Source organism: Prinia subflava, chromosome 21 (genome assembly GCF_021018805.1).
Source record: "Prinia subflava isolate CZ2003 ecotype Zambia chromosome 21, Cam_Psub_1.2, whole genome shotgun sequence".
Taxonomy (NCBI): domain Eukaryota; kingdom Metazoa; phylum Chordata; class Aves; order Passeriformes; family Cisticolidae; genus Prinia; species Prinia subflava.
Genome location: NC_086267.1, coordinates 881,290 through 892,099, shown reverse-complemented (window position 1 = coordinate 892,099; position 10,810 = coordinate 881,290). Strand labels below are relative to the sequence as shown.

The window sequence follows — 10,810 nt, the reverse complement described above, 5'->3', positions numbered from 1 at the left end:
CTTGGCTGCTGGCCCGTGCTGCCCGCTGGGGGTGGGTTTGGGGTGGCACGGGTGGGTATCCGTGGGGCTGGAGAGGTTTCGGGGTCACTCGTTCCCGGCTGGGCTGGAAAGCGCTGGGCTCGATGCTCGAAAGCAGGGCCTGGAGCCAGGGATGACACCGCTGGGATTCCTGCAGCCCAAACTCGGCTAAACAACCTCTCTCCAGCTGGAATTTCCTAGAAAATAGCTGGAAAAGCCCAGGTGTCCTGGCCGAGACTCCGAAACCTCGCTCCTTCCACCGAGGAAAAGCCGGGAGACGGAGACGCCGCATCCCCGAGGGGAAGAGCAGCTCCCCGGGGAGGGTCTGTACTGCCCCTATCCCCTCCCGGGCTTTTCCAGCTGCCCCCGGGATCCCGGGCTGGTTCCTGCAGGGATTCTCTTCCATGGGAAGTCTGAGCCCCCTCCGAGCGCCGGCGGCGCCTCCCAGCCCCGGGGAGCGGGATTAGGTCAGGAAATGAGGCACAAGCAGAGGTAAGAGGTTTCCTGAAGGCCCGGCCAAGGCTGCGGCTGCTAACCCAGGATTCCCGAGCCTGGAAAAACCCTCCGCACTCGGAACCCTCGCGGGGGTTTGCCCGTTCTTGGCAGTTTTCGAAGCAGAAGCGCCCGGGAGCCTCAATCCCCCTTGGAATTTCCGCGCGCTCCGGGGTGTTTGGCTTGGATGGGTCGGGAGGGAGTTCCCGGCCCCGGGGGCTCGTAAAGTTCATTTAATTATTGACAGGCAGCCCCTGCCCCCGGCTGGAGGAGAACAGGGCTGGGATGAGGGTAACGCCGCAGCTGGGGCCGGCAGAGGCTCGGTGGGGGCAGCTGAGGAGTTTTGGGGATATTTTGGGTGGTTTTATCCATCCCTCAGCCTGGAAACTCGAGAGTTTTGGGGATATTTTGGGTGGTTTTATCCACCCCTCAGCCTGGAAACCCGAATGTTTTGGGGTATTGTGGATGGTTTTATCCATCCTTCAGCCTGGAAAACCATGGGAGGGGAGGTCGGAGCACCGTCCAGCCCCATCTGCCCCTCATCCTGCTCTGAAAATCCCTTTTTTCCTGCGTTTTGCAGCTCTCAACCCTGTCCTGGTGCTCAGCCCTCGGCACAACCCAGCGTGGGCTGCTCGGAATCCAATCCCCCGGGAGAAAATCTCCTCTGCTCGTCCCCATTCCCGTCTCCAGAGACCTCCTCCCTCCATCCCAGCGCCCTCCCTTTGCTCCTTTCCTGGGTTTTCACCCCAAACCCGCAGGATTCACCCCCAGCCCTGGCTCCGTGTCCGTGCCGAGCTCGGGGGGTTTGGGATCATCCCGATCCCGCCGGGATCCTCGGGAATGCGCCAGGAGAGGGGAAAGGGGCCCCAGGCCGGCAGCGGGGGCTGCAGAGCCTCCGGCAGCCCCGGCCTGGGTGGGAAAAGCGGGATTTGGGGGATTTGGGTCCTTTTCCTGCTCCATCCCGGGATAAACTCCCCGCGGGGCTGCAGCATCCTCGCTGCTGGGGGGATCGGAATCCACCCCTGGATCGGGAGGGGTGCTGTGATCCCAGATTTTGGGGGTGCGGTGATGTTTTTCCAGGAGCTGACGAGGCGACAGAAAAAAATCCCCTGAGCTGCTCCTTCCATCCCTCCCTCCCTGCAGCCCCACAAACCCCGCGCGGGATCCTCCCCCCTCCTCGCTTCTCCGTGGGTTTAAAACTCATCCCACCGGGAAAAGCCCCCAAAAAACAACAATCCCCGGCGCCCCGGCAGCGGCGCGCTCTCCCGGGTGATTGTTGGTGGTTCTTTGTGGGTTTTCCCGGTTTTCCCCCTCCCAGGCAGCGCGGGAGGAGGAAGGGGCCGGCTCAGGTGTGGCTTTAGGACCCAGCGGATCCCCCGTGCTCGAGGTAGGAGGTTTTTTTTGGGTTTTTGGTTTTTGTTACTCTCATTTCAAGAGTTTTGGGGAAGCAGAGCGAGGAGACCGAGGCGGTGGGCGAGGGCAGAGCCGGCACTCACTGGTAAGGAGCAGGCGAGGGAAACCCCCTCTATTCCCGGGAACTCCGGGGAGCCCTCCCAGCAGCAAACAGGGCTGAGCCCCCATTTCGGGGGCTTCGTGAAATCACCTTTAAAACTCCATCAGCTGAGAGCTTGGAAAAGTTGTTTTCAACTCTTTAACCTCACAAAGCCAAACGCCCTTGATTTTTGGGGTGCTGAAGGAAGGGCAGCCGGGGGGGGAGGGGGGCCATTCTTTGAGGCCTGACAGTTGTTGGGGATTTTTAACCACTTCCAAAAAGTCTAAAAATACCCCAAAGCCTGGAGGAAGCTGTGGGTTTGTTGGCTGGGTTTTTTTCTTTTCCATCCTGGAAAGAGGTCGTTGAAAAGGGATCTTTTATTCCGATTTATTTTGGGGGACGGGGCCCTGAGGAAAAGGTGATGTGTGAAAACGGCGACGGGGGCACCGAGTGCTTTACCTCTGGTCGGGGGCCAAAAAAATTGGATTCCTTTAATATTCCCTTTGTTCTCTCACTCTCTGGCAACAGAAGAGCTTTAAAAAAAAAAAAAAAGGAAGAAAGAAAGAAAAAAAAGGAAAAGAAAGGAAAATGGGGGGGAAAAAAAGCTGGGGGAGGGGGGAAAGGCTGGGGGAAGGTGGGGTTTAGCAGAATGAAAGGGACTGTGGTGTTCTTTCTCCGGGGTTGATTGTTCCCAGATGTGCAGTTGCAAAAACATCTGGCGCGGTCGGAGCCGCGGGACCCCTGCACGGAGGGAGCGGAGCCCGGGGAAGGGAAGGGGGAACAACGGGGCCCTCCCGGCGGGAGCAGCCGGAGCGCCGGAGGACGGGGAACGAGGGCGGGGGCGGCTGTGTCCCGGCCTCGGTGGCCCTGGGGACATCGTGGGAACATCAGGGGACGTAGTGGGGACGTTGTGGAGACGTCGGTGTGGCTCCGGGGTCTCTGTCGGGAGCAGCCGCTGGCGCCGCCACCGGGGCAGACGTGACCCGACTGTCCCCGTCCCGCGGCCAAACGCTGCGAGCTCCGGCCAAGACTTGGGGGAAATTCAGGGAACTGGAGCTCGGGAGGAGCTGTGCAGGCTGGAAACGGGGCTGACAGGGAGGGCACTCCAGAGCCGTGGCCTTGGGAAGGCAGGAGGGCAGCGGGCAATGGCTCCGGGGGTGGAGTCCATCTGTCCATCCATCCCTCCATCCATCCATCCATCCATCATCCATCCATCCATCCATCCCTCCATCCCTCCATCCATCCATCCATCATCCATCATCCATCCCTCCATCCATCCCTCCATCCATCCATCCATCATCCATCATCCATCCATCCATCCATCCATCCATCCATCCATCCATCCATCCATCCATCCCTCCATCCCTCCATCCCTCCATCCCTCCATCCATCCATCCATCCATCCATCCCTCCATCCCTCCATCCATCCATCCATCCATCCATCCATCCATCCATCCATCCATCCCTCCATCCCTCCATCCATCCATCCATCCATCCCTCCATCCATCCATCCCTCCATCCCTCCATCCATCCATCCATCCATCCATCCATCATCCATCATCCATCCCTCCATCCATCCCTCCATCCATCCTTCCATCCATCCATCCATCCATCCATCCATCCATCCATCCATCCATCCCTCCATCCATCCCTCCATCCATCCTTCCATCCATCCATCCATCCTTCCATCCATCCATCCATCCATCCATCCATCCATCCATCCATCCATCCATCATCCATCCCTCCATCCATCCATCCATCCATCCATCCATCCATCCATCCATCCATCATCCATCCATCCCTCCATCCATCCCTCCATCCATCATCCATCCATCCATCCATCCCTCCATCCCTCCATCCCTCCATCCCTCCATCCCTCCATCCATCCATCATCCATCATCCATCCCTCCATCCATCCATCATCCATCCCTCCATCCATCCATCATCCATCCATCCATCCATCCATCATCCATCCATCCATCCATCCCTCCATCCATCATCCATCTCTCCCTCCCTGCTGGGATCCAGGCACTGAATCCGGATTATTTGGATCTGCAGGATGCCGGCACTGGCATCCCACCGGATCCCAGCACGAGGAGAACCAGCAGAGCCCCAGCCCAGCTCCCGGTGCTGTTCTGGATCCGAGGCAGAGCCTCCGGAGGCTCCGCTGGTCCTGTTCATCCCCCAGGCCCTTTATCCCGGGACTCTCCCAGCCCGGCTCCGTCCGTGTCACTCCCGGGCCGTGGGGACAGACAGGACCTGTCCCACCTAGGGACAGCCAGGCCTGGGCGTGGTGACCCCAGCCCAGGCAGGGACTGACTTTGGATTCCCAAAGCTGGGAAGGGCCTGGAGTGAGCATCTGCAGTGCTCCGGTCCTGGGAATGGGGAGGATGAGATTCCTGTGGATGAGCTGTGGGGGAAGGGCTGCAGGGTGCAGTGGTGGTGGTGGAGAGGAGCAGAGGGTGCCACAGGCTGGGCTTGGGCAGGACAAGGTCCTGGAAAGTGTCCCCAGGGATTGGGGTGGCTGGAAAATGGAACCTTGGTGATGGAGTGGGATGGGATCCCTGGAAGGTGCAGGACGGGATCCCTGGAAGATCCCACACCCCGGAGCTGCAGCAGCCGGTGCCACTGACCCTTCCCGAGCGTTGCGGGGCTGGAGCCGCATTCCCCCCGGGATCTGGGCCGGGAAGCTCTCCCGGGGGTTGATGTTCCCGCTCCGCAGGGATGAGATTCCAAAGGCTCCATTCACCAGTGCCTCAGTTTCCCTGTTCCAGCAGCAGAGCCGGGAGAGCCCGGGGAGGATCTCCCCATCCAAGTGCCGGGAATGCCGGCGGGATTCATCCCCAAACTCCTTCTCCTGGATTTCAGACGAGCTTTGGGGGAGAATTTCTCTTTTTCCCCCCAATTTTCCCCCTGGAGCTGGCTGGGGATGGGGAGAAGGGGGGAAGGGCAGCTGGCATTCCCGCCGGGCTCCAGGCCCTGGCCCCTCTTCCCACCAGGAACAGCAGGCTTGGAAAATGCCGGGACGCCGCCAGCGCCCGAGGCCGCCAAACCCCACGGGATTCTTCACAAAATCTGGGATTTTCTCCTCAAATCCCACCCTCCTTTGGATTTAGGGGATGCCCGAGCAAACATAGCATCCCCCCAAAACAGCTCCTTTCCCAAGGAATTGGAAACTCGGGAAAGGAACCCCAAAGTTCCGCTCCGGGGGGCCTGGCCCTCACCTCCCACATTCTGGGAGGGATCCCGGCATCCCTGCTGTGATCCCTGATCCTTGGACTGATCCTGACATCCTGGGAATGGTCCTGGGAGTGATCCTGGCATTCCAACCGTGATCTCAGATCCTTGGAGTGATCCCAACACCCCAGGAGCAATCCTGACATCCCGGGAGTGATTCCAACACCCCGGCTGTGATCCTGACACCCCAGGAATGATCCTGGCAGTGATCCCGACACCCCAGGAGTGATCCCGGGAGTGATCCCACATCCCAACCTTTCCCCTCCCTGCTCTGCCCGCGGGACACTCCAGGGCTTGGTCCTTGCAAATCCCCCAGGAGTGGGCAGGGAGCCTTTTTGGGGGAATTCCCTGATTTCTGAGGATTTGGACGGGGGGATATTTCTGGAGCCAGCCCTGGGGCAGTGTCCCCGTGTGTCCCCTTCCTCTGAAACCCCTCTGTTCCCATCCAGATCCTCCGGCTGCGTCCCGGCCGCGCTCCCGCCCGTCGTTCCAGCAGGATGAGAGCCACGGGGCTCCTGGTGCTGTGCCTGCCAGGTGAGTGTCCCCAGGCCCCGGTGACACCCCCGAACCCCCGCACCCTTCAGAGCGCCCAAATCCACAGCTTCCGGCTCCATTTTTACCGGTTTTCCTCATTTTCAAACCCCAGGACACATCTGGAGAGTAAAATCTCTCATTTTCAGTGTCTAAACCCCATTTTTAGGGCAGAAAACCTATTTCTTTGTGTCCCCAAGCCTCATTTTTACATCCCAAAACTTCGTTTTTATGTTGCAAACCCTAACTCTTAGATACCAAACCCTCATTTTAATGTCCCCAAACCTCATTTTTATGTCACAAGCCCCAAGTTTTAGGTCCCAAATCTTCACTTTTAAAGCCCAAAGCTCTGATTTTGTGGTTGAAAAACCTCATTTTTAATGGTACAAATCCTCATTTCTAAGTCCCAAATTCCCTTTCTGAGGTCTAAAGGTTCATCTTAATGACAAAACTCCTAATTTTTGAGGCCCAAAGTTTGGTTTTCAAAATCCAAAGCCTCCGATTTAGAGGTTTTGTTTGTAGACCCAAATACTCAATTTTTTTGGCCCCAAGCCTCATTTTTACCTTCTGGAGTCTCATTTTGGGGATCACAGCCTCCAAAAATCCATTTTTAGGGCAAAAAGTGTTAATTTTTGGTACCAAAGCATCATTTGAGGAATGATCAGGAGGGGGCCACAACTCCCAGTGATTTTTAGGTGGCTACACCGTCACTCATTCCGTTATTCCCAAAATTCCCCCAAAATCCCACTTTGGGCTGATCTTGAGGCTGGGAATGGCTTGGAGCAGGGGCCACCAGGCACCAGGCGAGTCCCTCACACCGTGGGGACACGGAGCTGGCACAAAACCGGGACAGAATCCAGGAAAATGATATTTGTACCCCCCGGGGGCTGGCAGAGGCGAGATGGAAACGAGCAGGGAGGGGATGGAGCCCGAGCCAGGAAAAGTTTGGGTGAAACCGGCTCCACACAAAGGCTGGAGGACACATGGAAAACATTACGGGGGCGAGGGAAGGGGGGCAGGAGCCTCAAAGCCCCCCCGGCAGCATTCCCGGCCCAGGGATGCTCCTGTCTCCGGGATACGGAGGGATGGAGCAGCCTGGGGGTGGGGCGGCCTGATCCCGCCCTTCCCGGGAATTCCGATCCCTTCAACTCTTCCATGCTGGACTGGGAGCCGTTTCCCCTCTGGATCCACAGCAGGACGAGCTCCAAGGGGTTACAGGGGCGTGGAGCATCCCTGGGGTCAGCAGGGCTGTGGTAGCCGGGATCCTCTGGGATCACCTCTGGGATCCCCTGGATGCTGCAGGAACCCCGGGCTGGGGCTGCTCCTGCATCCCTGAGCATCCCAAATCCTTCTCCCACTCTCCTGGGGCTGCACAGCCCTGAGGACAGAGGGGTGGGATTTGGGATGGTGGGAGCAGGGAATCCCAAATCCCAGGTTTGAGGTGTCTGAGGGAATCCTGGATCCTGGGTTTGAGGTGTCTGAGGGAATCCTGGATCCTGGGTTTGGGTTGTCCATGAGAGTCCCAAATCCTGGGTTTGGGCTGTCCATGGGAATCCTGAATCCCGGGTTTGGAATGTCTGTGGGAATCCTGGATCCCAGGTTTGGGGTGTCCATGGGAACCCCAGTCCCGGTTTGGGGTGTCCATGGGAACCCCCAGTCCTGAGTTTGGGGTGTCCGTGGAGACCCACAGTCTGGGGTTTGGGGTGTCCATGGGAACCCCCAATCCCGGTTTGGGGTGTCCATGGAACCTCCAGTCCCGGTTTGGGGTGTCCATGGGAACCCCCAATCCCGGTTTGGGGTGTCCATGGAACCCCCAGTCCCTGTTTGGGGTGTCCATGGGAACCCCAGTCCCGGTTTGGGGTGTCCATGGGAATCCCAGTCTCTGTTTGGGGTGTCCATGGAACCCCCAGTCCCTGTTTGGGGTGTCCATGGAACCCCCAGTCCCTGTTTGGGGTGTCCATGGGAACCCCAGTCCCAGTTTGGGGTGTCCATGGGAATCCCAGTCCCTGTTTGGGGTGTCCATGGAACCCCCAGTCCCTGTTTGGGGTGTCGGTGCCCCCTGACCCCCCCGTGTCCCACAGCGCTCCTGGTGCAGGGCCAGTACAGCCGATTCGAGGGCATCACCTACCCCGAGCCCGTCCAGTACTCCCAGTACGACCAGCAGGCAGGTGAGTGCTGGGACCGCCCCTCCCCTCCCTGCTGCCCTCCCTCCCGACAGACCCCCACCCCCGATCCCTCCTTTCGCTCCAGCCCTGTCCTCCCGCCCCTGGAATTCCCAACCTTCCCATCTTCTCCCTCTGCTCCCACAGCCCTCTATTAAACCTTTATCCAATTCTTTATTAAACATTTACCCAATTCTTCATTAAACCTTTATCCAATTCTTCATTAAACCTTTATCCAATTCTTTATTAAACCCTTATCCAATTCTTTATTCAATATTTACCAAATTCTTTATTAAACCTTTATTCAATTCTTTATTAAACATTTACCCACTTCTTCATTATACCTTTATTCAACTATTTATAAAACCAATCTTATCCAATTCTTTATTAATCATTTATCCAGTTCATTATTACACCTTTATCCAACTATTTGTTAAAACTTTATCCTTTTTTTTTTGAACCTGTATTCATCCCACATCCCCACCTGGTGGAAGTGGCCCAGGCTCATCCCTGGGGTGGCTGGAGGGAGTTTTCCTGGCCCACCACAGAATTCCAGGATCTCATTTCCTGCTCCCCACGGGATGAGTTTTCTCCCTAAACCCCCGCTCAGCCTGTTCCTGTTCTCTCCGCAGAAATTCAGGACTACTACGAATACCACGGTGAGTTTTTCCCGGCGGGGCGCTGGGGTGGGCGTGGGCTGTCCCTGCACGGGCTCTCTCCTTGCAGATGCCACCCCCCGAGCCCCCGAGGAGCAGTTCCGGTTCCAATCCCAGCAGCAATCCCAGCAGGAAACCGTGCCGGCCCCGACCCCAGGTGGGTGACAGCCCCCGGGGGGGGGTGACAGTCCCCAGGATGGGTGACAGTCCCATAGGGTGGGTGACAGTCCCTGGGGTGGGTGACAATCCCCATGGGGGGGTAACAGTCCCTAGGATGGGTGACAGCCCTGCAGAGTGGGTGACAGTCCCATGGGGTGGGTGACAGCCCTGCAGAGTGGGTGACTGTCCCCGGGGTGGGTGACAGCCCCTGGAATGGGTGACAGTCCCATGGGGTGGGTGACAGCCCCCAGGGTGGGTGACAGTCCCGTGGGGTGGGTGACAGCCCCCGGGGTGGGTGACTGTCCCTGGGGTGGGTAACTGTCCCTGGGGTGGGTGACAGTTCCCCCAGGCCCCCCAGTCCCAGGGCTGGGGTCTCTCTGTCCCTCCCCTGCACCCCCAGCCCAGCTGAGCTCCCCCGGGGGGTGCCAGGGATGCTCCAGCCCTAAAATCCAGGGAAAGGGCAGGGAGAGGCTTCTGCCGCGTCCTGAAATCCCCTCCCCTGTGCCCTTGTCCCTTTGTCCCTCTGTCCCCTGTCCCCTGTCCCCCTGTCCCTCTTCCCCTTGTCCCCCTGTCCCCCTGTCCCCTGTCCCCTGTCCCCCTGCCCCTCTTCCCCTTGTCCCCCTGTCCCCCTGTCCCCCTGTCCCCCTGTCCCCCTGTCCCCCTGTCCCCCTGTCCCCGTGTCTGTGTCCCCCTGTCCCCGTGCCCCCTGTCCCCTGTCCCCTGTCCCCCCTCAGCCGCGGTGCCCGAGACAGAGCCCACGGAGCCGGGACCGCTCGGTGAGTGCCGATCCCACCCCGCGACCCCCACGCAGGGCTCGGCCCGCCCTGTGCCCGCTGGAGCCGGGCTGTGCCCCCGGGGAGGGGACAGCCGGGGCGGGGGGAGGTGACAGGCGGGGCGGGGGAAGCTCTGGGTGAGGATTCCCGGGAATTCCCGGTTCCGGTGTCCGCAGACTGCCGGGAGGAGCAGTACCCCTGCACCCGGCTCTACTCCGTGCACAAGCCCTGCAAGCAGTGCCTGAACGAGATCTGCTTCTACAGGTGCGTAGAGGTGCGGAGGGAGCGTTCGCTGATCCCTGCGGGGATTTGGGGAACCGCTCTGCTTCACACCCCCATCCTTTCTATCCCAAAAATTTCCAGCCTCCGCCGGGTTTACGTCATCAACAAGGAGATCTGCGTCCGCACCGTGTGCGCCCACGAGGAGCTGCTGCGAGGTGAGAGGGGCACCCCGAAAAGCCGGGATCGTCCCCATCCACATCACCCTTTCCCCGTAATTCTGGGGAGGGAAAATCCCGCTGGACCGCTGGTCCAGAGACCCCCGGAGCAGCGCGGGACCGCGCTTTGGGGTGGGGCTGGGGCGGGGGGCGGGGGTCCCTCGCTGCTCTCCCGGAGTTTTCCCGCTATCCAGGGATAATCCCTCGCTCCCCGCAGCCGACCTGTGCCGGGACAAGTTCTCCAAGTGCGGGGTGATGGCCACGAGCGGCCTCTGCCAGAGCGTGGGCGCCTCCTGCGCCCGCAGCTGCGGCGGCTGCTGAGCCCCGGGGCCGCCCCGGGACCCCGGCCCCGCTCCGGGACCCCGCCCGGGACCCCGGCCCCGCTCCGGACCCGCCCCGCGCCGCTGGAGATACCGTGCATGAACGAGCAGCTTCCCGAGATCCCGGAATTCCTCTTCTTTTTGTGCACATAATAATTAAAACTGGGGGGGTTTGTTATTTTTGTGCCTTTCTCTGTTCTGTGGCGGAGGCGAGCCCCGGCCCCTGTGCGGGGGATCCCGCAGGGAGCGGGAGGGGCTCTGTGGCTCCGGCTCCTTCCTTTGGGATTATTCCCAATTTTCAGGCTCCCGGCTCCTTCTTTTGGGATTATTCCAAATTTTCGGGCTCCTGGCTCCTTCCTTTGGGATTATTCCCAAATTTTGGGCTCCTGACTCCTTCCTCTGGCATTACTCCCAATTTTGGGGGGGTTCTGACTATTTGAACAATCCCCAGCCCTGCACACCATGGTTTGGGGGGGTGGGGCAGAATTTGGGGTGGTCGCTGGGGGCTGTGGGGCTCAGTTTGGGGCGGTTCC

At 59.5% G+C, this 10,810-nt stretch overlaps 1 protein-coding gene across 3 annotated transcripts; it reads left to right on the top strand.

The window, feature by feature from the left end:
* The first annotated feature begins 470 nt into the window (after positions 1-470).
* Positions 471-10,352, top strand: MFAP2 (microfibril associated protein 2). 3 transcript variants are annotated; one of them, XM_063417116.1, is made up of 9 exons: positions 471-510; positions 5,689-5,773; positions 7,852-7,938; positions 8,565-8,591; positions 8,659-8,745; positions 9,482-9,523; positions 9,697-9,784; positions 9,884-9,957; positions 10,175-10,352. In XM_063417116.1, the coding sequence occupies exons 2-9, from the start codon at positions 5,737-5,739 to the stop codon at positions 10,276-10,278; spliced, it is 546 nt and encodes a 181-aa protein (XP_063273186.1). In that variant the 5' UTR covers positions 471-510; positions 5,689-5,736; the 3' UTR covers positions 10,279-10,352. The 3 variants fall into 3 exon arrangements, with proteins under 3 accessions (XP_063273186.1, XP_063273185.1, XP_063273184.1); XM_063417115.1 differs by lacking the exon at positions 471-510 and adding an exon at positions 1,427-1,897; XM_063417114.1 differs by lacking the exon at positions 471-510 and adding an exon at positions 1,910-2,008.
* The last annotated feature ends 458 nt before the right edge of the window (positions 10,353-10,810 follow it).

What these genes read in the sequence shown, in the direction of transcription:
- MFAP2 (XM_063417116.1), top strand. Translation starts at nt 5,737, where the DNA reads ATGAGAGCCACGGGGCTCCTGGTGCTGTGCCTGCCAG. An exon ending in GGACTACTACGAATACCACG is followed by an intron (nt 8,592 to 8,658) that starts GTGAGTTTTTCC and finishes CTCTCCTTGCAG; the next exon opens with ATGCCACCCCCCGAGCCCCC. An exon ending in CACGGAGCCGGGACCGCTCG is followed by an intron (nt 9,524 to 9,696) that starts GTGAGTGCCGAT and finishes CGGTGTCCGCAG; the next exon opens with ACTGCCGGGAGGAGCAGTAC.